Here is a 25,199-nt window from a genome sequence, read left to right as displayed (position 1 = left end):
AATGGTGGATGGATGAGCTATACGTTTGGACCATTCCTACCCTATTTGCCCTCAGGAAGGGAATGCTGCAGTTCTTTAAACCTTCCGATAGACGGAACACATTCATATTTGACTGGACCAAGGCCACATGACAAGAAAATCAGCACAGAGAAACAACAATTTATATGGATTTTATATGGTTGTTGACATTCTTCGATGGGAATAGGATTCTGTGTCTGTTTCCTGTCTCTGAGACGGATAGCTATGGTACTGCAAAGTTAGTGTGTGTGTGCATACAGCCTTGGCCATGTGTGGTGGGTGCTTTGACCCACTGGGGGTGAATTGGACAATCAGCAGCCTGTCTATGCACAGTACCACAGGATTATGTTGGACCTTCCATGGTGCTACTGAGTCTTTGCCAGTCTCCTCCTGTGCCAGAATCTGCATCCCAACCTCCCACCCCCACTATGCCATGTTTCAGTAGCTTATTTTTCTGGGTCCGCCCACAAGCCGATTATTGAAGTACTGTACATTTGAATGCTGCTAACGAAGCATGAATAAAAACTCTGTCTGTGACGGAAATATACCAGTAAAAAATCAGTTAAATTGGATGTCTGTTTTATGCAGCTCCAACAGCCGAGGCCCTATGGCTACAGCACCAAAGGGTCTCTGCAGAGATGGACTGACGTCCAGGCCAACATCGAATACAATTATGTCCCACAGGGTAGAACCGATGCACAGTCACACACAGCCCTTTCCATTGTCAACATTTTGTTCTCTTTCAAGTGAACACAGCGTATAAGGATGAATTTAAAGGAAACTTCGGGATTTTGGCAATAAGGCCCTTTATCTACTTCCCACAGTCAGATTTTCATGTCTCTGCGTGCGGTTTCAAAGAAGTTGCTAACTAGCGCAATTGCTAACAGGCTAGCAAATACCCATAGACTTCCAGTCATTGTGCTAATGCTAATTAGCATTGGCACGTGAAACTACCTCGAACATCCTTCATACTGGACACAGGGCCATAAAAATGCTATCTACAAGTTCATATGACTCTGGGGAAGTAGATCAAGGGCCTCATTGCCTCAATCCCGAAATATCTCTAACTATGGCTGCTGTGCTGCCTTGTATTGGAGGCCTATAGTCATCTTAGATTTGGAGATTGCCTGTTTGTGTGCCAGCACTGCCAGGTCAGATGACGTCATATTTTAGATGCATCTTTAATGACCAAAGTGCCCAATCAGTGTTGGTAATCAAAACATGGTATCAGTTACATGATGTGATGTGCATCACTGAACCATGACCATGAGAAACCACAGGTCTTACTGTGACATACACTCCCTTCATAATGCCCCTATTCAGAACAGAATAGAAGTGGTTGCTGTTGTCTCTCCTCTCAGAGACGGATAATGAACAGGCCAGTTTGCCTGAGCCTCCCTCTCTTTGTGAACCTGCCTCTGTTTTAGAGCGGTTTGTAAAAACGTCACTGGCACTGCAAGTTGATCTGGCCTCGGTAATAATTGAGTTCTTCCACTTAGCCAGTCTTTACCTGGAGCACAATGGGTCTAGAAGTAGGAATGAGCATCATTCTGTGGCATTGGTCTGTCAAATGACTTACAGGGACATGTGAAATGGAAATTCTGTTTTCAAATCACTCGCCACCATCACTGTTTTACCTCGTAGCTAAAGACTGCACTACACTAGAAAACCAGGTGTCTAATATGGCAGAGAACATTCAGCCAACATCACTGTTTTACCTCACAGCTAAAGACTGCACTACACTAGAAAACCAGGTGTCTAATATGGCAGAGAACATTCAGCCAACATCACTGTTTTACCTCACAGCTAAAGACTGCACTACACTAGAAAACCAGGTGTCTAATATGGCAGAGAACATTCAGCCAACATCACGCAGGAAACATTCTCTGAGCAGAATGTCAATTATGAATTTCACTCCCCTGCTAACTCTTGTCTTCCATTACCTTTTTAGTTCCCAACAGAATGAAAGGTCAAAAACTTCAACACCTCTGTATGTCAGAGCTGTAGAAGTTAGAGACACAAGTTAACAAACGTTTAGGAGGATGTCTCTATATTCATGTTCATAGAAGACTTTCAGTTAAGCATTTGCATGAATACCCTATGGTGAAGGTCATGATCAACTGTCTTTGAAAACACATTTACTGGTAACCTTGTCTAGCCGTTGCCATAGCTCAATAATCATATCTATGAACCTTTCAGTCAGTCTGCACTTCCAGGAGTGCTGACATTCAAACAAGTCCTCTAATATTGGGTGAGGGGAATAGCCTGATCTTCCTGAATCCTGTCTCTCTCCAAAGGGAAATGTGTTCTGTCTGTCGGTTTTAATCCCTCTCTCTGGCTGTCTGTCTACTCTACCCAGATTCTCTGGGAGTTCGCTAGTTTCACAGCGGCAGGAGGGGACTGTTTACACACTATAATTGCTGACTATTTTGAGGGGAATTATACCATGTAGACATGTTATTAAAGTCTGTACAGCACTTCCAACAACATAAACAACAGCCAGGCCTGGCTGCCAAACAGCTCTGTTTTTTCCTTTATAGACTAGCCTATTAGGTGGTTTTCTGTTGTCATAACCCATATGGCTAATGCCTTGTCATATCCTTTCTGTGTGTAGAGCTAAGCAATGAAAGATTGATATGACACCAATTATACATGGATGGTTCTCATTAGTTAAGTACTTGTCACAAGCTCTTGGCTGGCAGCTCTTTAGTGTAAAGACATTCTATGGGTTTGTGCTTTAAAAAAAAGTTGGATTCAAACTTCAAGAGAATTTTTGAAGCACTGTTTTTCATTTTGTTTACAATAATCATATAGCTTTCGTTGTTGGTTGGTGGAAGGGTAGGCTACCTCCTAGAAGATATTATGTCCAAAAGGCTAACTAGAGAGAACATACTTTCAGCGGTAGTGTGTGTCTCTTACCACATTCAGTGTGATTTTTATCAGAGGCTTTATTCTCTCCCCTGTGCTAGTGTTCAGTGAGTTCAGCCAGTCCGGGAGGTTACCAAGGTCTCCAATGTTTTCCTGAACTTTTCAACTCTTCAGATATGAGCGTCCAAGGACAACACAACATGCTGTTTCAAATCAAGAGCTGACCAAGACCAGGCAAGAGCAAAAGCTCTAGGGCATTATTGTATCATTATTTGTAGCTATGAGGTCAGCAGCTCCACAGAGCTGAAGAGGTCGTTCTGTTCTGTAGTAAGTGAAGCCACTGCCTGTTGGTGCTCCTGACAGTTCTGCCATTACTGGAGAGAGGATGGAGGAACAGAGGGCTGGAACACTAACCCTGGTCTTCTCAGGGTAATGCTGTTGGTCTGATAGGTGGGCCTGGGCTGGGTGGGGAAACACACTAGTGATTTTCTACAGCAGCAGGAATTGTGAAGGGATTTAGGCTGCGAGGAGCTGTGGGACATTCAGTGACAAACCCCACCAGCTGCTGGTCTAGTCCAGGACACTCAGCCAGGGCAACAACCGGTGGAGAGACTGGGGCAGACCACTGCCTGAGGAAAGGGTGGGTCTGTGTGGTCTGTGTCCCTCTCTCTGCGGCTAGCGCACTCTCTAGCCCCATCTCACTCACTCACTCACTCACTCACTCACTCACTCACTCACTCACTCACTCACTCACTCACTCACTCACTCACTCACTCACTCACTCACTCACTCACTCACTCACTCACTCACTCACTCACTCACTCAGCTAGCTGTAGCTTATGCTTTCGGTACTAGATTCATTCTCTGATCCTTTGATTGGGTGGACATGTCAGTTCATTCTGCAAGAGCACTGATAGGTGACTGTGCAAGTCTATGGAAGGGGGTGAGCCTCCTAGGTTTTCTATTGAAGTCAATGTACCCATAGGAGGACAGAAGCTAGCTGTCCTCCAGTTATACCATGGTGCTACCCTACAGATGGCTGTTGATGGTACTGTAGACCTTCATTGGAAAACGGTGTGTTTTAATCAATTAGTTGCTGACGTGTATGTATTTTGTGTAGTTTTATCTAAAAATAATAACTTTTGGTTCTCCCCTTCCTCTGAGAAGCCTCCACTGTTTCACATGTACGCACATACATAAAGTCGATCCACAGAAATACTACTTATGCACATCAACAGTCCTCGGACTAAATGGTATCCAATCCTTCAATTCAAATCCCAAATTGTGTAGGTTCCATGATGCTTATTGAATGCACTTACGGAACACTTTGAATGACACTTATTTCACCTGGCAATGCTGTGCAAGGAAGATGAGAGGCGTGAGGAGTAACCCACCCATTACTCATCACATACACGATAGCACATGCCAGAAGGCACACTTGCAAATATCCATGTAAGTCTCCATATAAATGTGTCAAGAGTGTTCAATGTGTCAAGAGTGTTCTATCCTAGAGAACCGATTCCTTCTAGCATTCACACACTCCTCACTCTCATAGAATAATGCTCTGGTTAATTTCTGTACATCAAAACTATGCATCTGTCCAGTCCTGTATTAAAACGCACTTTACCACTTAACACTACGGTCCAAAGTGTGTTATCATGTAATTATCTGGAATGTGCCAAATGAGAGAGATGGAGGGAGACACCTATGTTGATGTCATAGGTTAGGTTGTATCAGCCGCAGGATGGGTGTAGAGAGATGTTGAAGTCATAGGTTAGGTTGTATCAGCCTCAGGATGGGTGTAGAGAGATGTTGAAGTCATAGGTTAGGTTGTATCAGCCTCAGGATGGGTGTAGAGAGATGTTGAAGTCATAGGTTAGGTTGTATCAGCCTCAGGATGGGTGTAGAGAGATGTTGAAGTCATAGGCTAGGTTGTATCAATGTTAAACTGGGTGAATGGAATATGTATGTCAGTCATCCAATGTGCTGTAATAGAAATAAGGCCATGCTCATGAAATAATTGTCCTCCCTCATCTTAAACGTTCCCGACCACCACTGATGTGGAAGCTCTAGTCTAGCAGCATTCATTATAATTTCCCTGCCTCTGATATATTTTTTTGATTACATTTAACATTTAAGTCATTTAGCAGACGCTCTTATCCAGAGCGACTTACAAATTGGTGCATTCACCTTATGACATCCAGTGGAACAGTAGTGCATCTAAATCTTTTAAGGGGGGGTGAGAGGGATTACTTTATCCTATCCTAGGTATTCCTTAAAGAGGTGGGGTTTCAGGTGTCTCCGGAAGGTGGTGATTGACTCCGCTGTCCTGGCGTCGTGAGGGAGTTTGTTCCACCATTGGGGGGCCAGAGCAGCGAACAGTTTTGACTGGGCTGAGCGGGAACTGTACTTCCTCAGTGGTAGGGAGGCGAGCAGGCCAGAGGTGGATGAACGCAGTGCCCTTGTTTGGGTGTAGGGCCTGATCAGAGCCTGGAGGTACTGAGGTGCCGTTCCCCTCACAGCTCCGTAGGCAAGCACCATGGTCTTGTAGCGGATGCGAGCTTCAACTGGAAGCCAGTGGAGAGAGCGGAAGAGCGGGGTGACGTGAGAGAACTTGGGAAGGTTGAACACCAGACGGGCTGCGGCGTTCTGGATGAGTTGTAGGGGTTTAATGGCACAGGCAGGGAGCCCAGCCAACAGCGAGTTGCAGTAATCCAGACGGGAGATGACAAGTGCCTGGATTAGGACCTGCGCCGCTTCCTGTGTGAGGCAGGGTCGTACTCTGCGGATGTTGTAGAGCATGAACCTACAGGAACGGGCCACCGCCTTGATGTTAGTTGAGAACGACAGGGTGTTGTCAGGATCACGCCAAGGTTCTTAGCGCTCTGGGAGGAGGACACAGTGTAGTTGTCAACCGTGATGGCGAGATCATGGAACGGGCAGTCCTTCCCGGGAGGAAGAGCAGCTCCGTCTTGCCGAGGTTCAGCTTGAGGTGGTGATCCGTCATCCACACTGATATGTCTGCCAGACATGCAGAGATGCGATTCGCCACCTGGTCATCAGAAGGGGGAAAGGAGAAGATTAATTGTGTGTCGTCTGCATAGCAATGATAGGAGAGACCATGTGAGGTTATGACAGAGCCAAGTGACTTGGTGTATAGCGAGAATAGGAGAGGGCCTAGAACAGAGCCCTGGGGACACCAGTGGTGAGAGCACGTGGTGTGGAGACGGATTCTCGCCACGCCACCTGGTAGGAGCGACCTGTCAGGTAGGACGCAATCAGCGTGGGCCGCGCCGGGAGATGCCCAACTCGGAGAGGGTGGAGAGGAGGATCTGATGGTTCACAGTATCGAAGGCAGCCGATAGATCTAGAAGGATGAGAGCAGAGGAGAGAGAGTTAGCTTTAGCAGTGCGGAGCGCCTCCGTGATACAGAGAAGAGCAGTCTCAGTTGAATGACTAGTCTTGAAACCTGACTGATATGGATCAAGAAGGTCATTCTGAGCGAGATAGCGGGAGAGCTGGCCAAGGACGGCACGTTCAAGAGTTTTGGAGAGAAAAGAAAGAAGGGATACTGGTCTGTAGTTGTTGACATCGGAGGGATCGAGTGTAGGTTTTTTCAGAAGGGGTGCAACTCTCGCTCTCTTGAAGACGGAAGGGATGTAGCCAGCGGTCAGGGATGAGTTGATGAGCGAGGTGAGGTAAGGGAGAAGGTCTCCGGATATGGTCTGGAGAAGAGAGGAGGGGATAGGGTCAAGCGGGCAGGTTGTTGGGCGGCCGGCCGTCACAAGACGCGAGATTTCATCTGGAGAGAGAGGGGAGAAAGAGGTCAGAGCACAGGGTAGGGCAGTGTGAGCAGAACCAGCGGTGTCGTTTGACTTAGCAAACGAGGATCGGATGTCGTCGACCTTCTTTTCAAAATGGTTGACGAAGTCATCTGCAGAGAGGGAGGAGGGGGAGGAGGATTCAGGAGGGAGGATAAGGTGGCAAAGAGCTTCCTAGGGTTAGAGGCAGATGCTTGGAATTTAGAGTGGTAGAAAGTGGCTTTAGCAGCAGAGAGAGAGGAGGGAGTGAAAGGATGCCAGGTCCGCAGGGAGGCGAGTTTTCCTCCATTTCCGCTCGGCTGCCCGGAGCCCTGTTCTGTGAGCTCGCAATGAGTCGTCGAGCCACGGAGCGGGAGGGGAGGACCGAGCCGGCCTGGAGGATAGGGGACATAGAGAGTCAAAGGATGCAGAAAGGGTGGAGAGGAGGGTTGAGGAGGCAGAATCAGGAGATAGGTTGGAGAAGGTTTGAGCAGAGGGAAGAGATGATAGGATGGAAGAGGAGAGAGTAGCGGGGGAGAGAGAGCGAAGGTTGGGACGGCGTGATACCATCCGAGTAGGGGCAGTGTTGGATGAGAGCGAGAGGGAAAAGGATACAAGGTAGTGGTCGGAGACTTGGAGGAGTTGCAATGAGGTTAGTGGAAGAACAGCATCTAGTAAAGATGAGGTCGAGCGTATTGCCTGCCTTGTGAGTAGGGGGAAGGTGAGAGGAGAGGTCAAAAGAGGAGAGGAGTGGAAAGAAGGAGGCAGAGAGGAATGAGTCAAAGGTAGACGTGGGGAGGTTAAAGTCGCCCAGAACTGTGAGAGGTGAGCCGTCCTCAGGAAAGGAGCTTATCAAGGCATCAAGCTCATTGATGAACTCTCCGAGGGAACCTGGAGGGCGATAAATGATAAGGATGTTAAGCTTGAAAGGGCTGGTAACTGTGACAGCATGGAATTCAAAGGAGGCGATAGACAGATGGGTAAGGGGAGAAAGAGAGAATGACCACTTGGGAGAGATGAGGATCCCGGTGCCACCACCCCGCTGACCAGAAGCTCTCGGGGTGTGCGAGAACACGTGGGCAGACGAAGAGAGAGCAGTAGGAGTAGCAGTGTTGTCTGTGGTGATCCATGTTTCCGTCAGTGCCAAGAAGTCGAGGGACTGGAGGGAGGCATAGGCTGAGATGAACTCTGCCTTGTTGGCCGCAGATCGGCAGTTCCAGAGGCTACCGGAGACCTGGAACTCCACGTGGGTCGTGCGCGCTGGGACCACCAGATTAGGGTGGCCGCGGCCACGCGGTGTGGAGCGTTTGTATGGTCTGTGCAGAGAGGAGAGAACAGGGATAGACAGACACATAGTTGACAGGCTACACAAGAGGCTACGCTAATGCAAAGGAGATTGGAATGACAAGTGGACTACACGTCTCGAGTGTTCAGAAAGTTAAGCTTACGTAGCAAGAATCTTATTGACTAAAATGATTAAAATGATACAGTACTGCTGAAGTAGGCTAGCTGGCAGAGGCTGCATTGTTGACTATGTAGGCTAGCTGGCAGTGGCTGCGTTGTTGACACTACACTAATCAAGTCGTTCCGTTGAATGTAATAGTTTCTACTGTGCTGCTATTCGGGGCTAGCTGGCTAGCTAGCAGTGTTGATTACGTTACGTTGCGTTAAAAGAACGACAATAGCTGGCCAGCTAACCTAGGAAATCGCTCTAGACTACACAATTATCTTTGATACAAAGACGGCTATGTAGCTAGCTTGATGATTGTGTTGTGGGAGGACTCTCTTGCTTGCTGACCTGCAGTGAAGGTGGATTGTGCTGTGTGCCATGCTAGGTGTGGGTGTGCTTGATCAATGTTTTCCATGCAGCCAAATTCTTGGTAGGTCCATCTATAGTCATAATGACACTATAGTAGCCTGGACTCCAAGCAGGCATGGGGCAGCGGCAGCTTCTATAATGACTTTGGTACTGGGAGGTAATGAGAAGAAGTGACCCCACGAGAGAAGTCTATTGAATCATAATACACTACTCTCCTGACTGCTGGCTGTTTAGATGGCGCCGCTGGAGAATAGTGGAGAATACCCTGCTAGCCTTGGAGCTAGCAGGTAGGAAGGGAATTGGATTGCATGCCAGCACCTTTTTGTCAGTAGCCCCAGTTGGGCACAGCAAGATGGCCTTAAACTAGAGGTCCACCGATTCATTGGAATGGCCGATTTAATTAGGGCAGATTTCAAGTTTTCATAACAATCCGTAACTTGCATTTTTGGACACCGATCATGGCCGATTTACATTGCACTCTACGAGGAGACTGCGTGGCAGGCTGACTACTTGTTATGTGAGTGCAGCAAGGAGCCAAGGTAAGTTGCTAGCTAGCATTAAACGTATCTTATAAAAAACATTCAATCTTAACTACATGTGGTTGATGATATTGCTAGTTTATCTAGTGTGTCCTGCGTTGCATAAAATCAATGCGGTGCCTGTTAATTTGTCATTGAATCACAGCCTACTTCTCAAGTGCATTCGCAAAAAAAGCACTGTCGATGCACCAATGTGTACCTAACCATAAACATCAACGTCTTTCTTAAAATCAATACACAAGTATATATTTTTAAACCTGCATATTTAGTTAAAAGAAATCCAGGTTAGCAGGCAATATTAAACTAGGGGAATTGTGTCACTTCTCTTGCGTTCATTGCACGCAGAGTCAGGGTATATGCAATAGTTAGTTCCGCCTGACTCGTTGCGAACTAATTTGTCAGACTTTTACATAATTATGACATAACATTGAAGGTTGTGCAATGTAACAGGAATATTTAGACTTATGGATGCCACCCGTTAGATAAAATACGGAACACAAAGAATAAACGTTTTGTTTCTGAAATTCTGAAATCCGGATTTGACCATATTAATGACACAAGGCTTGTATTTCTGTGTTATGTTATAATTAAGTCTATGATTTTGATAAAGCAGTCTGACTGAGCGGTGGTAGGCAGCAGCTGGCTTGTAAGCATTTTCGTGCATTTGCCAGCAGCTCTTCGCTGTGCTTCAAGCATTGAGCTGTATATGACTTCAAGCCTATCATCTCCCGAGATTAGTCTGGTGTAACCGATGTGAAATGGCTAGCTAGGTGTAACCGATGTGAAATGGCTAGCTAGGTGTAACCGATGTGAAATGGCTAGCTAGGTGTTACCGATGTGAAATGGCTAGCTAGGTGTAACCGATGTGAAATGGCTAGCTAGTTAGCGGGGTGCGCGCTAATTGCGGTTCAATTGGTGACGTCACTCGCTCTGATACCTTGAAGTAGTTGTTCCCCTTGCTCTGCAAGGGCCGTGGCTTTTGTGGAGCGATGGGTAATGATGCTTCGAGGGTGGCTGTTGTCGATGTGTTCCTGGTTCGAGCCAAGGTAGGGGCGAGGAGAGGAACGGAAGCTATACTGTTACACTGGCAATACTAAAGTGCCTAAAAGAACATAATATAGTCAAAGGTTTATGAAATACAAATGGTATAGAGAGAAATAGTCCTATAATAACTACAACCTAAAACCTATTTCCTTGGAATATTGAAGTGTCATGTTAAAAGGAACCACCAGCTTTCATATGTTCTCATGTTCTGAGCAAGGAACTTAAACATTAGCTTTTTTACATGGCACATATTGCACTTTTACTTTCTTCTCCAACACTTTGTTTTTGCATTATTTAAACCAAATTGAACAGGTTCCATTATTTATTTGAGGCTAAATAGATTTTATTGATGTATTATATTAAGTTAAAATAAGTGTTCATTCAGTATTGTTGTAATTGTCATTATTACAAATAAATAAATAAAATAAAACATCGGCCGATTTTAATCGGTATCGGCTTTTTTGGGGGGTCCTCCAATCGGTATTGGCGTTGAAAAATCATAATCGGTCGACCTCTACCTTAGACCTACAAATATTTTGCTTCACCAAAACTAACGGCGTTTTTACCTAAACTGATCAGAAGAAAGCTTCTGTAATGTAGTGTAGAGCTCTTTGAATGGATGATATTTCTGGAATCTCATTTTTTGATTGAGTGACAGTGGAGGATCCTCTGTTAGATTTTTTTGCAGTAATTCTGGTGTTTACGGTTCCACAGAAGATAATTATCCCCTGATCCTTTTTATCCGTCTATTTTTAGCCTCTGTTGGTCAATGAGGCTCAGGCTATGATGTATTCCATCTTAATTCAGCTGCCTGCCTAGTGCCCTTCAGCCAAGCAGCACAGCAATTTTCATGGCATTTCCCCCAAAATATCTCCCCAGTAGAGGAAAGTCATTTGCTCTCCCCGCTCCTACTAGGAGAGTACGAGGATGAATGAGTCTGCTCTGTTGGGCTTAAACCTCTCAATACAATATAAAACCTTTATTTCCCCTCAGACCCATTAAATACGCTGACAATTTTTTTTTTCTGACCCCTCTTGACGTAGATAGATGTTGACCATTTAACCTCGCTTGGACACATGTCTTGTGGGAAATAATACAAAGGTTGCATCCCTCACTCATGTCCCCCATTTTGAATGGAAATTCATCATACAGTATGATTCAACAGACTACTAGATGTATTACGCTCTGTACACTTTGAGTTGGTTCCTTGTTTTGACACTAGTTAGAAAGCAGTTTTTAATGCCATGGTGTCGGCCCTGCCCTGAAGGCGTGTGTTCCACCCTAACTAAAGCAAGCCGTGCAGAATGTGATGTCATCATAGGTCAGACAGGCTGTATCATGCCAGAGTGCTCTGCTTTGATCCGCTCCTAAACAGCAGTGGAGAAGAATAATGGCAGGATTAATGTTCAGTCATATAATATACACATTGCACATACTGTACATGACACTGGCTTGGCTGAATATTCATTTAAGGAATGTGGCAGCCACCCTAAATATGCCCGTAACATGTAAAAAATATTAGCTTTGAGATTTGAATTGCACATTATTGCACATTGTATGCAATATTTGCCACTCACACAACTGGCTTGGCAACTCGATTAGCTCCCAAGCAGCCAGTTTAAAAATGATCCCAAACATTTAGTCTCATTGTTGTCCAAACATTACCTACTAATAGACCATCCAATCCCTTCTCTCACAGGGGTGTCACCTCTGTAATCCATCTTGATCTCAGCAGGTGAACAATGTCCCCTCACATGCCCTCAAGGTGTCCCTCTCCCAGGTGTTTCTGGGTAGTCATTAAAAGCCAGGGGGACAGTACCAGAGCAGTTGGATCAATGAGCAGGGCTGCCAGTCAGACCCCAACCTGCCATAGGGTTAACCCTATGGTTACCTTGACGTCTGGCTTTCTCACATTGCGGTGAATTATTATTATTATAATACATGTTTTATTATTTTACCAGGTAAGTTGACAGAACATATTCTCATTTACAGCAATGACCTGGGGGATAGTTACAGGGGAGAGGAGGAGGAGGGGGGGGGGGGGGTGAATTGGAAGCTTTAACCAAATACGAGACTTGGAAGTGTAACAATGTAAAACTAACCCTATGGTAACCATTCTGGAGTCTGTATTACTATGATTTCTGAAATGGAGTGATTTTCTTAGTATGGTCTTTATTATTATAATTTAACAAATGTTTTCACGACTTTAATTCCTTATCTGGAAGAGATTGATGGCTAAAAAGAATCGCCACAACCTAATCGCCCACAGGCTTCCTTCCCTCATACTACTATGTTCCCAATCCCTGCCCCAAATCAACAACTTTGGTATGTAATAATCCTCATACCATCTCAAACATGTGCTTTAGTGTCCCCATAGTTTAACTGCTGTTTGGCCTGTCCACAACTCCACATAAGCACATTAGGCTCTCCTCTCCAGTGCCCAGGGAGACGGTCAGAGTGGAGGGCAGAAGGTATACAAAGGGCTCAGGCTGGTATCTGTCACCACCCAGCCATTAGACCTGGCCCTGTCTTACATCCTGTGCCCACTGCCAGCCGATGCCCTCCATGGAACAGTCATCTAAGGTGAACGTCCAAACAGCTTTGTTTGTGCTCTCATATCACATTGATATCTCCTATCACAGCAAGGCTAAATACAGGGTCAATCAGGGCTTATTTTGAATGGTGCTATGTAAGAACATTATAGCAGATAGAAATGTAATGTATAGAGCTGGAACAACTTGTTATTTTGAAAAACAGACTGTCATGTCAGTTCTATTCATACATTTCTATCTAAGCGTTCTCGAGTCCTCCGGGCTCTGTGAGTAAGCCTGATTTCATTGTGTGCTAATTTGTGGGCTGGTATGCAAATACAGTGTGAGGAGCAGCCAGTCGTGCTGTCGTTGTAGAGTCCAATTCTCAGTAGGATGAGGGGTTATCACATCAATTAAAGTTTAATTAATTATAAGGAACATTTTGGGCAGTTCTGTTCTTTATTTATGTGGTGGTCTTAACTGTTACATTTCTGTCTGAGCGAGGAGCGATATTTTTACTTTTACATAGATGGGCCAAAAAGGTCTTGACTGTCTGGAGAAGTTTGAAAAGCTAACTTTTTGTGCTTTGTCATCCAAGTCGTGTGCATGTCTGCGAGCGAACATTCTATCTCTTTATTAGAGCTCTTATTACAGCTTGCGGTGGCATTGGAAGGCTAAACACAGCTGACCACTAATCGGCTCATGGCCTCATTGGCTATTAAGTTAATGTGAGTAATTACTTGATGAGGACAGTGGTTTGGGAGCTTCGAGTCCCTCTGCTTTTTTACTGAGACAATATGGCCCTATGACAGTTTCTGCATGAATGGTTACTGCATACTGCCTCTACCGCAACTGATACCAGACATGTGGTTCTCTCTTTTCAATCAGTTGTAAAGCGGTATGAATGTTGTCTCGTCTTTGGTAATGCAGGCTTTGTGAATGCCTACACAAAGTGGGAGTGTGAAATTATTTATGAACAGAATTGACATTACATTCACTATAAACCATGAGCGTTATTGTGTTGACTTGTTCTCCAGACCGTTCCTCGTTTGTGGTTTACCACCTTATTCTGATGCAGCTAGCAAATTGTGTTTTCAAATGTTTGTCATGACTCCAGGTTTGAGCCATCAGTCTGTGTGCCAGCCTTGGCTGCATCGTCATCACTCTCTACATCCCGATTATAGTCTATAGGCTCTCACTTTTGCTGCATTAGGGCAGATTGCCCAATGACTACTCTGCCAGACTTTTAGGAGACTGTTGTTGCTTGCATTTCTGTTGTCAGTGTTTATAGCGACGTTGACGTATGGGGGTAATGTTATATCGTATGCCATTCTGGTGTGGGCAAAGGACTTTCTAATCAGCCATTTGCTCACTTGCAATCAAAGAAAGTAATACTATGAATGCACCAATAGTATTCCAATGTTTCAACACAACGCTGGCCTAAGTGATCTATGTTAATCTGATGGTATCTGACTAATGATACTGTGGTAAAGGTAATAATGGTTCCTGTGTGTTTCCCAGTGGGAGTTCCTGTGGTCTCTCATCCTCTTCTTCACCTTCTCTCTGCTCCTGGTCTGGTTCTACTTCTGGTGGGAGGCACACAATGACTACAATGAGTTCAACTGGTGAGTACTGCTGTACAGTGTGTGTGTGTGTGTGTGTGCACACTCTAGTTATGCAACTCATAGATTCTTGTCTCTCAGTATATCACCATCAGTCAGTGTTCCATTCAAATAAATGAGTTCCCCACTAAATGCTCCTCTGACGTTCCCTTTGATTCTCTGGCATTTACCTACAGTAGATTGTTTTACTTTAAAATGCTGCAATTTCTCTTCATATGTTTTTGCTTTTAACCGAAAATGCTAACTCTGTAGTTTTTTTCTGCCAATTATTCACTCATCGTGGTTGGTCTAATCTGGGTGGGGATGGATTGGCTTTAGGGCGTCTATCACTGCAGATTATAGTGAGCATGATTACATAAAGCAGGAATACCCTTTGACCCCAAATCACCTCTCGGATTATTCCAGTCATGTCTCCTCCACAGTTACCATAAAACCAATCGTGCTTGGAAACAATACAGGTGTTAGTTCTGTCATGAGTCATTGCACATTCAATTGAAGGATATACTACCACTGAAATTATGAATTAGGTTTATTTAGTTGAGCTCTTGACCAAGTTCTCAAGGCCTTCTACATTTTATGTGCACGCTATGCCCCAGTGGTCCCTAAAACACATTTGGTGCAATATGTGAGAGAGAAGCTTTGTGTTTCTTCTTGTAAGGTGCAATTTGCTTTGTCCCCCCAAAGTCATTCCCCTCGCTCTCTCATTCCACCACTTCCTTTCTCTTCCTGTCATTAGTGCTCAATGTCACCTCTGCTTCCCCCATCGTCCTTCGCTCCTTGTTTATCTCTCCATGCCCCTCATCCCACTTTCTCCCTCTCCTTCCATAGTCTTTATCTCTGCTCCTCTCTCCTTTTAATTGTATCACTCTCTCTACACACTCTCCAAAGGCGTTGGGCATGTTTCAGTCTAGCCTAACCGAAACGAGTGTTTGCGTACTCCCTTAAAAGACCTTTATTTGAAAAACAAGAAAAAAGCTGCAATAGTACTGTTTGTCCATTTTGAGACACCATAGCCAGTACAGACTTCCTCAAAATAGTCAGAACTAATCTAAAATTAATTCAGTTGTTTATGCCAAGGAGATCTTAGTTGCACAATTTTACATCTAAAAAAATGTTTTGCAGTATTTTCCAATAAAAAATTAAGAATCCCTACTGTTGACCAATCGCAGACGAAGGGGCATAAACATCGGCTCTGAACTTAGGCTTGCCTCAAAAAAATGGTGTGTGCCCAAATAGCTGAAAAACCCCTAACCAAAGTCCAAAACGAACAAAAACGTCACAATGTTGTCATAATACAGTGGTGCAAAAAAGTATTTAGTCAGCCACCAATTGTGCAAGTTCCCCCCGTGTGTGTGTCTCTCCCCCCCGTGTGTGTGTCTCTCCCCCCGTGTGTGTGTCTCTCCCCCGTGTGTGTGTGTCTCTCCCCCCGTGTGTGTGTGTCTCTCCCCCGTGTGTGTGTCTCTCCCCCGTGTGTGTGTGTCTCTCCCCGTGTGTGTGTCTCTCCCCCCGTGTGTGTGTGTCTCTCCCCCCGTGTGTGTGTGTCTCTCCCCCCGTGTGTGTGTGTCTCTCCCCCCGTGTGTGTGTGTCTCTCCCCCCGTGTGTGTGTGTCTCTCCCCCGTGTGTGTGTGTCTCTCCCCCGTGTGTGTGTCTCTCCCCCGTGTGTGTGTGTCTCTCCCCCCGTGTGTGTGTGTCTCTCCCCCGTGTGTGTGTGTCTCTCCCCCCGTGTGTGTGTGTCTCTCCCCCGTGTGTGTGTGTGTCTCTCCCCCGTGTGTGTGTGTCTCTCCCCCCGTGTGTGTGTGTCTCTCCCCCGTGTGTGTGTGTCTCTCCCCCCGTGTGTGTGTGTCTCTCCCCCCGTGTGTGTGTCTCTCCCCCGTGTGTGTGTGTCTCTCCCCCCGTGTGTGTGTGTCTCTCCCCGTGTGTGTGTGTCTCTCCCCCCGTGTGTGTGTCTCTCCCCCGTGTGTGTGTGTCTCTCCCCCCGTGTGTGTGTGTCTCTCTCCCCCGTGTGTGTGTGTCTCTCCCCCGTGTGTGTGTGTCTCTCCCCCGTGTGTGTGTGTCTCTCCCCGTGTGTGTGTGTCTCTCCCCCCGTGTGTGTGTGTGTCTCTCCCCGTGTGTGTGTGTCTCTCCCCCCCGTGTGTGTGTGTGTCTCTCCCCCCGTGTGTGTGTGTCTCTCCCCCGTGTGTGTGTGTCTCTCCCCCCGTGTGTGTGTCTCTCCCCCGTGTGTGTGTCTCTCCCCCGTGTGTGTGTCTCCCCCCGTGTGTGTGTCTCCCCCCGTGTGTGTGTCTCTCCCCCCGTGTGTGTGTCTCTCCCCGTGTGTGTGTCTCTCCCCCGTGTGTGTGTGTCTCCCCCCGTGTGTGTGTCTCTCCCCCCGTGTGTGTGTGTCTCTCCCCCCGTGTGTGTGTGTCTCTCCCCCCGTGTGTGTGTGTCTCTCCCCCCGTGTGTGTGTGTCTCTCTCCCCCCGTGTGTGTGTGTCTCTCCCCCGTGTGTGTGTGTCTCTCCCCCCCGTGTGTGTGTGTCTCTCCCCCCGTGTGTGTCTCTCCCCCCGTGTGTGTGTGTGTCTCTCCCCCCCGTGTGTGTGTCTCTCCCCCGTGTGTGTGTGTCTCTCCCCCCGTGTGTGTGTGTCTCTCCCCCCCGTGTGTGTGTGTCTCTCCCCCCCCGTGTGTGTGTGTCTCTCCCCGTGTGTGTGTGTCTCTCCCCCGTGTGTGTGTCTCTCCCCCCGTGTGTGTGTCTCTCCCCCCGTGTGTGTGTGTCTCCCCCCGTGTGTGTGTGTCTCTCCCCCGTGTGTGTGTCTCTCCCCCCGTGTGTGTGTGTCTCTCCCCCGTGTGTGTGTGTGTCTCTCCCCCGTGTGTGTGTGTCTCTCCCCCGTGTGTGTGTGTCTCTCCCCCCGTGTGTGTGTGTCTCCCCCGTGTGTGTGTGTCTCTCCCCCGTGTGTGTGTGTCTCTCCCCCCGTGTGTGTGTGTCTCTCCCGTCCCCGTGTGTGTCTCTCCCCCGTGTCTCTCCCCGTCCCCGTGTGTGTGTGTCTCTCCCCGTCCCCGTGTGTGTTTGTACTGCATGATGTCTTTCTTCCTCCCTTTCCTGTATGTGGAGACACAGCCTTAAGGAGACGTCCTTTTAGAACAAGGCCTCTAACTCGCAACACGTTAACATAGTTATTACATCATCTCTTTGTGCTCCAATACTCATTACAGAGAAGAATCGACTGCAGCCATTTGCTCTGAGCAGCTCCCTCTTTTGTGTTTATTTGTCTCTGTTTGCTTTTTTTTATGGGGATAATAAAGGCTTACGATCCTGGACAAGGACACTAGAACACATTATGCCTGCCCTGGGAGTTCAGGCCTTCCGGTTTAAGCGTCAGTGTTGGCTGTTAGCTCATTTATAGTCAGCCAGTTAATTTTACAAAGAGACCTTTGGGGCTAGGAGCTCGAGGTTGCCCGTTGGGCACAGATCTAGGATTGGCTTCCCGTCCCCCGAATCTAAACCTTAGCTACTAGAGGAAACTCAAAACTGACCTTAGATCAGTGTCAACAACTTCTCCTGCTAGACCACTTGGCTTGTTTCTACAATCTATCCTCTGTCTCTCATCTCAAAGACCAGAGGAGCACAAGCTGCAGCCTGTCCTGATATCGATGAGACGCTACTATTGTGCAACTGTCTTCCATCCATTTTGCTCCGTTTTACAGGTTTTTATATAACCGTTCTGGAGAGTGGATCGACGGGACTGTTCCAATCCTGGCCACTACCGCTGCCGGCTTCACTTATATTGCATTTTTAATGGTGAGTTGACATCTCATCAAACATTCACTGTGAGATGATATTGATATTGTGTCTAGGCAATGGGAACAGCCAGGTAATGTTAGTGGTATAACCTGGCAGGGCAGAAACATGTTGCCAGGCATGTCTGTGCCAAGTCTACACGTGACAGTTAGGATCGCCCAGGCAGCTGTTGACCTTTTTTGAAAACGGTGGCTGTGGATTTCCACGTGATGTGATTTATTTATCTGTTTCTATTCCTTTAGATTTTAGCACTTTGCCACATAGCAGTGGGACAACAGCTGAACTTGCACTGGCTGCACAAGGTAATGCTCAAATGTGCGATTTGTGGTGTGTTTGTTTATGTACAGTGCCTTGGGAAAGTACCCTTGACTTTTTCCCAAATTTGTTGTTACAGCCTTATTGTAAAAAACATTTTTTTAAATAATAATCCTCAACAATCTACACACAATACCCCATAATTACAAAACGAAAACTGATCAAAAAAATAATGAAATACCTTATTTACATAAGTATTCAGACTCTTTGCTATGAGACTCAAAATTGAGCTCAGGTTCATCCTGTTTTCATTGATCATCCTTGAGATGTTTCTATAACTTGATTGGAGTCCACCTGTGGTAAATTCAATTGATTGGACATGATTTGTCTTGTCTATATAAGGTCCCACTGTTGACTGCATGTCAGAGCAAAAACCAAGTCACGAGGTTGAAGAAATTGTCTGTAGAGCTCAGAGACAGGATTGTGTCGAGGCACAGATCTGGAAGGGCACCAAATCATTTCTGCAGTATTGAAGGTACACAAGAAACTCCCCAAATACAGGTGTGCCAAGCTTGTAGCATCATACCCAGAAGACTCAAGGTTGTAAAGGTGCTTCAACAGTGTACCGAGTAAAGTGTCTGAATACATACACTACTGTTTAAAAGTTTGGGGTCACTCAGAAATGTCCTTGTTTTGAAAAAAAAAAGATCAGAAATAGTGTCGACGTTGTTGTAAATGACGATTGTAGATGGAAATGGCTGATTTTAATGGAATATCTACGTAGGCATACAGAGGCCCATTATCAGCAACCATCACTCCTGTGTTCCAATGGCACATCGTGTTCGCTAATCCAAGTTCATTATTTTAAAAGGCTGATTGATCATTAGAAAACCCTTTTGCAATTACAGTGGGGAGAACAAGTATGACACACTGCTGATTTTGCAGGTTTTCCTACTTACAAAGCATGTAGAGGTCTGTCATATTTATCATAGGTACACTTCAACTGTGAGAGACGGAATCTAAAACAAAAATCCAGAAAATCACATTGTATGATTTTTTAAGTAATTATTTGCGTTTTATTGCATGACATAAGTATTTGGTACGTTTCCTGTAGTTCTTGACCAGGTTTGCACACACTGCAGCAGGGATTTTGGACCACTCCTCCATACAGACCTTTTCCAGATCCTTCAGGTTTCGGGGCTGTCGCTGTGCAATACGGACTTTCAGCTCCCTCCAAAGATTTTCTATTGGGTTCAGGTCTGGAGACTGGCTAGGCCACTCCAGGACCTTGAGATGCTTCTTACGGAGCCACTCCTTAGTTGCCCTGGCTGTGTGTTTCGGGTCGTTGTCATGCTGGAAGACCCAGCCACGACCCATCTTCAATGCTCTTACTGAGGGAAGGAGGTTGTTGGCCAAGATCTCGCGATACATGGTCCCATCCATCCAGTCGTCCTGTCCCCTTTGCAGAAAAGCATCCCCAAAGAGTGATGTTTCCACCACCATGTTTCACAGTTGGGATGGTGTTCTTTGGGTTGAGTTCCTCATCTGGATCATTCAGATGGTCATTGGCAAACTTCAGACGGGCCTGGACATGCGCTGGCTTGAGCAGGGGGACCTTGCGTGCGCTGCAGGATTTTAATCCATGACGGCGTAGTGTGTTACTAATGCTTTTTTTTGAGACTGTGGTCCCAGCTCTCTTCAGGTCATTGACCAGATCCTGCCATGTAGTTCTGGGCTGATCCCTCACCTTCCTCATGATCATTGATGCCCCACGAGATGAGATCTAGCATGGAGCCCCAGACCGAGGGTGATTGACCGTCATCTTTAACTTCTTCCATTTTCTAAAAATTGCTTCAACAGTTGTTGCCTTCTCACCAAGCTGCTTGCCTATTGTCCTGTAGCTCATCCCAGTCGTGTGCATGTCTACAATTTTATCCCTGATGTCCTTACCTAGCTCTCTGGTCTTGGCCATTGTGCAGAGGTTGGAGTCTGTTTGATTGAGTGTGTGGACAGGTGGCTTTTATACCGGTAACGAGTTCAAACAAGTGCAGTTAATACAGGTAATGAGTGGAGAACAGGAGGGCTTCTTAAAGAAAAGCAAACAGGTCTGTGAGAGCCGGAATTCTTACTGGTTGGTAGGTGATCAAATACTTATGTCATGCAATAACATGCAAATTAATTACTTAAATCATACAATGTGATTTTCTGGATTTCAATTCTGTCTCACAGGTGAAGTTGTACCTATGATAAAAATTACAGACCTCTACATGCTTTGTAAGTAGGAAAACCTGCAAAATCGGCAGTGTATCAAATACTTGTTCTTGCCACTATGTTAGCACAGCTGAAAACTGTTGATTAAAGAAGCAATAAAACTGGCCTTCTTTAGACTAGTTGAGTATCTGGAGCATCAGCAATGGTGGGTTTGATTACAGGCTCAAAATGGCCAGAAACAAAACACTTTCTTCTGAAACTCGTCAGTCTATTCTTGTTCTGAGAAATGAAGGCTATTCCATGCGAGAAATTGACAAACTGAAGATCTCGTACAGTGCTGTGTACTACTCTGGTCACAGAACATAGCAAACTGGGTCTAACCAGAATAGAGGAGTGGGAGGCCCTAGTGCACAACTGAGCAAGAGGACAAGTACATTAGTGTGTCTAGTTTGAGAAACAAACACCTCACGTCCTCAACTGGCAGCTTCCTGACATAGTACCTGCAAAACACCAGTCTCAAACGTCAACAGTGAAGAGGCGACACTAGGATGCTGGCCTTCTAGACAGAGTTGCAAAGGAAAATCCAAATCTGACTGGCCAAGAAAAGATTAAGATGGGCAAAAGAACAAGGCAAGCATCCCGGAGTCGCCTTTTTAAAATAATAAACTTGGATTAGTTAACACAACGTGCCATTGGAACACAGGAGTGATGGTTGCTGATTATGTGCCTCTGTATGCCTATTTAGATATTCAATTAAAAATCAGCCGTTTCCAGTTACAATAGTCATTCACAACATTAAGAATGTCTACACTGTATTTCTGATCAATTTGATGGTATTTTAATGGACACAAAATGTGTTTTTCTTTCCAAAACAAGAACATTTCCAAGTGACAACTTTTGAACGGTAGTGTATGTAAATGTGATTTTCTGTTTTTTTATATTGTATTAACAAACATTTTTAAACCTGTTTTTGCTTTGTCATTATTGGGTATTGTGTGTAGATTGATGAGGGGGAAAAAACATTAAGGCTGTAACCTAGAAATGTGGAAAAAGTAAAGGGGTCTGAATACCTTCTGAAGGCACTATACGTGGCGCGTATACTGTGTGTGTCTTCAAGTGGCCAACTGAACTCTGCCTGAACCCCACATTTGAGTTAATGTTTTCCTGCGGGTTGTGAAAGCAGTGACATCATGCCCCAGGGTGCTGTTATCTGGCCAAACACACTACAGAGGGTTGGAATGGTTAGCCTGGGGGAGCTGTGTGTGTGTCTGTCTGTGTGTGCGTGCGATGGTCTGTAACACTCTGTTTGCCCCCATAGATAGGGGTCAGTACTGCCCTGCTGACCACTGCCATAGGATTCATATCTGTCAATCAAACATGGGGGGAGGAGTGGGCAGTCATCCCTGTATCACTCCAGGTCAGTTCAACAACAAACCAGTCCTCATTTAGGGCTGTGCATCAAACTGTATTATACAGGACACTTTCCCGATATGTGGTAATATACTTGATAAATCACATGTTAATGACTATATTGAACTACATACAAAGGCAACATTATTTCAATATAGAAATGCATCCAACAGATGTGGTGTTAAGACTGATTCAAGGGGTTAATTTACTTATTTTTGTTGAATTCTTCATGCAGTAGCCTACCATTACCACTGAATGATTTAGTTTATGTTGTACCATTTAACAACTGTGAATGACTGTCGCAATGCCACACCTTTAACACTGAATGATGTCAGGCCACAGGTCCCTTCCTACACCTAGGAGCCCTGGTGGCTGTCACCGCTCTGGCCTGGCTGGTGGCTGGGCAGGTCGCCCGCTCCGAGAAAACAAGTAAGACCTGACCCGGACTCTGTTACTGACCATTTTAGTGTTGCATGCTATACTGAAAATTCTATACTGCATTTTTAAAATACTAGAACATGAACATTTTCCCGGTACTAGCATTTGTTACTTTTGGTTCTTCTCTCAAATGTGTCTCGCACCATCTAAGGATTGAGAGGATCGAGTCTGTCTAGTAATTTGTTTGAATCTTCTCAAAGGGGCAGTAATAAGCTAGCCAGCTGACACCGCGCAAGCCACTATTTAAGAAGCAAGCGAGAGGAGAGCGAAAATGCCGACAGCATGGCTTCTGCAAAAGAAAACCGCATACCTCCACGCCAGCAGCTTGTTGACAAAACTGGCTGCAGGGGTGAACTATGGGAATACTTAGCTTGCAGAGCAGATGTGGGCAAACAACTAAGAAAAATGTGTTACAAAACAGTAGAGTGCAAGGGAGGTTTAGTTCCAGAACAACATAAAAAATAAGCAATTTTACACATGACATTTGCATTGTAACTTTGTTGTTATTCTACTAAAGTTGTATTATTTTTCAGTGACAATGACATGAACATGATATCCACTCTGCCACTCGAGCATGCTTTTGTGGCACAGTAGATGGCTGGCTGGGCTTCGGGCCATAAGGTTGAGGGTTCATTACATTGGTTTCGTTACATTGGTGTCGGAAGTGATCGGACCTCACATCCACGACAGTGTGAGTGTTGGCCGGTGAACATTTTCCTGTAAGACGAAGTCCTGTGAGGTCTAGCGTGAGGGCGTGCTCTTTGAAAGGAGGGAGTTGTGTAGCGACCCTGGTTTATAAGCCAGGATATCCACTGCCACTGGCGGATGCTTTTGTGGCCCAGTCGATGGCGTGCTGGGCTTCAGCCAGAAGGTTGTTCCAGCCATTCATTAAAATGTACCAATGTTCCCCTGGGACTGCTGTGCAGAAGATCTATCAGCTGGAGAGAAGGACAAGATTGAACTTCGCTCAACTTTCTAGAGTTTTCCCTGTTAACACTATCAACTTTTCCCTTTACTGTGGCAATTGTGATTGAATCAACGCAATATTAGTCACTTTCAATTTTGTTGAAAGCAGAACGCATAGGAGTAGGATTCTATTGCATTGACATGCACGACTCAGCTCTTACTCTACCCAGACCGGTGCGGCATAACTAATCAGAGCTGCAGTAGGCCTATATGCAAATACACCATTGCTATATATGGATCTGTGCCATTTACTTTGAACTGGACTGTGTTTACAGCTGTGGTCATGAGTAGATGCGCTTGTTTTGAGATCAACGCAAGAGCTGCATGCAGCTACGTGTGCACATTTTGTTCTTGTCCTTTGCTAGTTAGTTATTAGCCCAGTTATAGATCATTTGTAGTCTACAATAGGAGAGTAATAGCTTCTTACAAGAGCATAAAACGTGTAGATTTTTAGACATCTTTGAAAAGCGAGTCAGGTAAAGAGATCTCTTTTGTCTAAAAGGGGCAGTGTTGTATTTTGAGACAGGCTTGATAAGGTAAGTAGCCAATAGGCAGAGGGAAGCATAATTTGTATAATTGTGTATAATAATAGTATGGGAATAATAATGCATTTTATTTTGTAAAATGGTTTCTTGCCTCAAACAACAAACATTTTCAGTCACCTCCTTGTCTGAAGGACAAATGGATAAACAGGTTCATTTTTTATTTATTTATTTCACCTTTATTTAACCAGGTAGGCAAGTTGAGAACAAGTTCTCATTTACCTGGCCAAGATAAAGCAAAGCAGTTTGACACATACAACGACGCAGAGTTACACATGGAGTAAAACAAACATACAGTCAATAATACAGTAGAAACAAGTCTATATACGATGTGAGCAAATGAGGTGAGATAAGGGAGGTAAAGGCAAAAAAAGGCCATGGTGGCAAAGTAAATACAATATAGCAAGTAAAACACTGGAATGGTAGATTTGCAGTGGAAGAATGTGCAAAGGAGTAAAATAAATACAGTAGGGAAAGAGGTAGTTGTTTGGGCTAAATTATAGATGGGCTATGTACAGGTGCAGTAATATGTGAGCTGCTCTGACAGCTGGTGCTTAAAGCTAGTGAGGGAGATAAGTGTTTCCAGTTTCAGAGATTTTTGTAGTTCGTTCCAGTCATTGGCAGCAGAGAACTGGAAGGAGAGGCGGCCAAAGAAAGAATTGGTTTTGGGGGTGACTAGAGAGATATACTTGCTGGAGCGTGTGCTACAGGTGGGAGATGCTATGGTGACCAGCGAGCTGAGATAAGGGGGGACTTTACCTATCAGGTATATAGCCTTGTTATTTTATTGTTGCTAGTTTATATTTTAATTAGAATTATTTAGTAAATATTTTTTCTTCAATGCATTGTTGGTTAAGAGCTTGTAAGTAAGCATTTCACCATAAGGTCTACTACACCTGTTGTTTTCGGCTCATGACAAATACATTTTTATTTGAAATGTTATGGAATGCAATTTATTCATTGTTTTTGAATGTAGGCCACTCTGGTAGGCCTACATTACGATAAAATAGCCACAGTAGCCTACTTGGCCACTGTTAACTGTAACTTAGCTTCAGTGCTCACAGTAAACTCTTGCTCGAAGTTGCACAGAACTTTCACAACGTTCAAGTTTGCGCTCAGCGGACCTGAAATTTGCTCAGTGACAAAAATAATTAACACTCATAACTTGACCAATATATTTAAACTAATTCACGTTTGTCCGGGCTTGCTAGCAGTAGCCACTAGCCAGCCAGCAGCCCATTGCACCATGGGAAGTGAAATGCACTTTGGGAATCGTAGTATACTGTGTAAATTCCATTGTACTTCTATGGCGTGTAGACTTTTGCAATATAGAATCTTCAGAAATTATCTTTAAAGTGTTTTTTT

At 45.2% G+C, this 25,199-nt stretch overlaps 1 protein-coding gene across 4 annotated transcripts in view; it reads left to right on the top strand.

Moving 5' to 3' along the window:
* LOC115136625 (glycerophosphodiester phosphodiesterase domain-containing protein 5-like) overlaps positions 1-25,199 on the top strand; it is a 101,974-nt gene that overhangs the window by 29,732 nt on the left and 47,043 nt on the right. For all 4 annotated transcript variants that reach the window (XR_010465034.1, XM_065024344.1, XM_065024342.1 and 1 more), the window contains 5 exons: positions 14,141-14,244; positions 17,919-18,012; positions 18,255-18,314; positions 21,797-21,895; positions 22,224-22,317. Coding sequence is in view for 3 of the 4 variants with exons in the window: in XM_065024344.1 (XP_064880416.1) it covers positions 14,141-14,244; positions 17,919-18,012; positions 18,255-18,314; positions 21,797-21,895; positions 22,224-22,317 (451 nt within the window). In the remaining variant the exon portion in view is untranslated. The remainder of the gene's footprint in view (positions 1-14,140; positions 14,245-17,918; positions 18,013-18,254; positions 18,315-21,796; positions 21,896-22,223; positions 22,318-25,199) is intronic.

The sequence above is a fragment of the Oncorhynchus nerka genome, linkage group LG11, assembly GCF_034236695.1.
Source record: "Oncorhynchus nerka isolate Pitt River linkage group LG11, Oner_Uvic_2.0, whole genome shotgun sequence".
Lineage (NCBI taxonomy): Eukaryota > Metazoa > Chordata > Actinopteri > Salmoniformes > Salmonidae > Oncorhynchus > Oncorhynchus nerka.
This window is presented reverse-complemented; position numbering and strand designations above follow the sequence as displayed.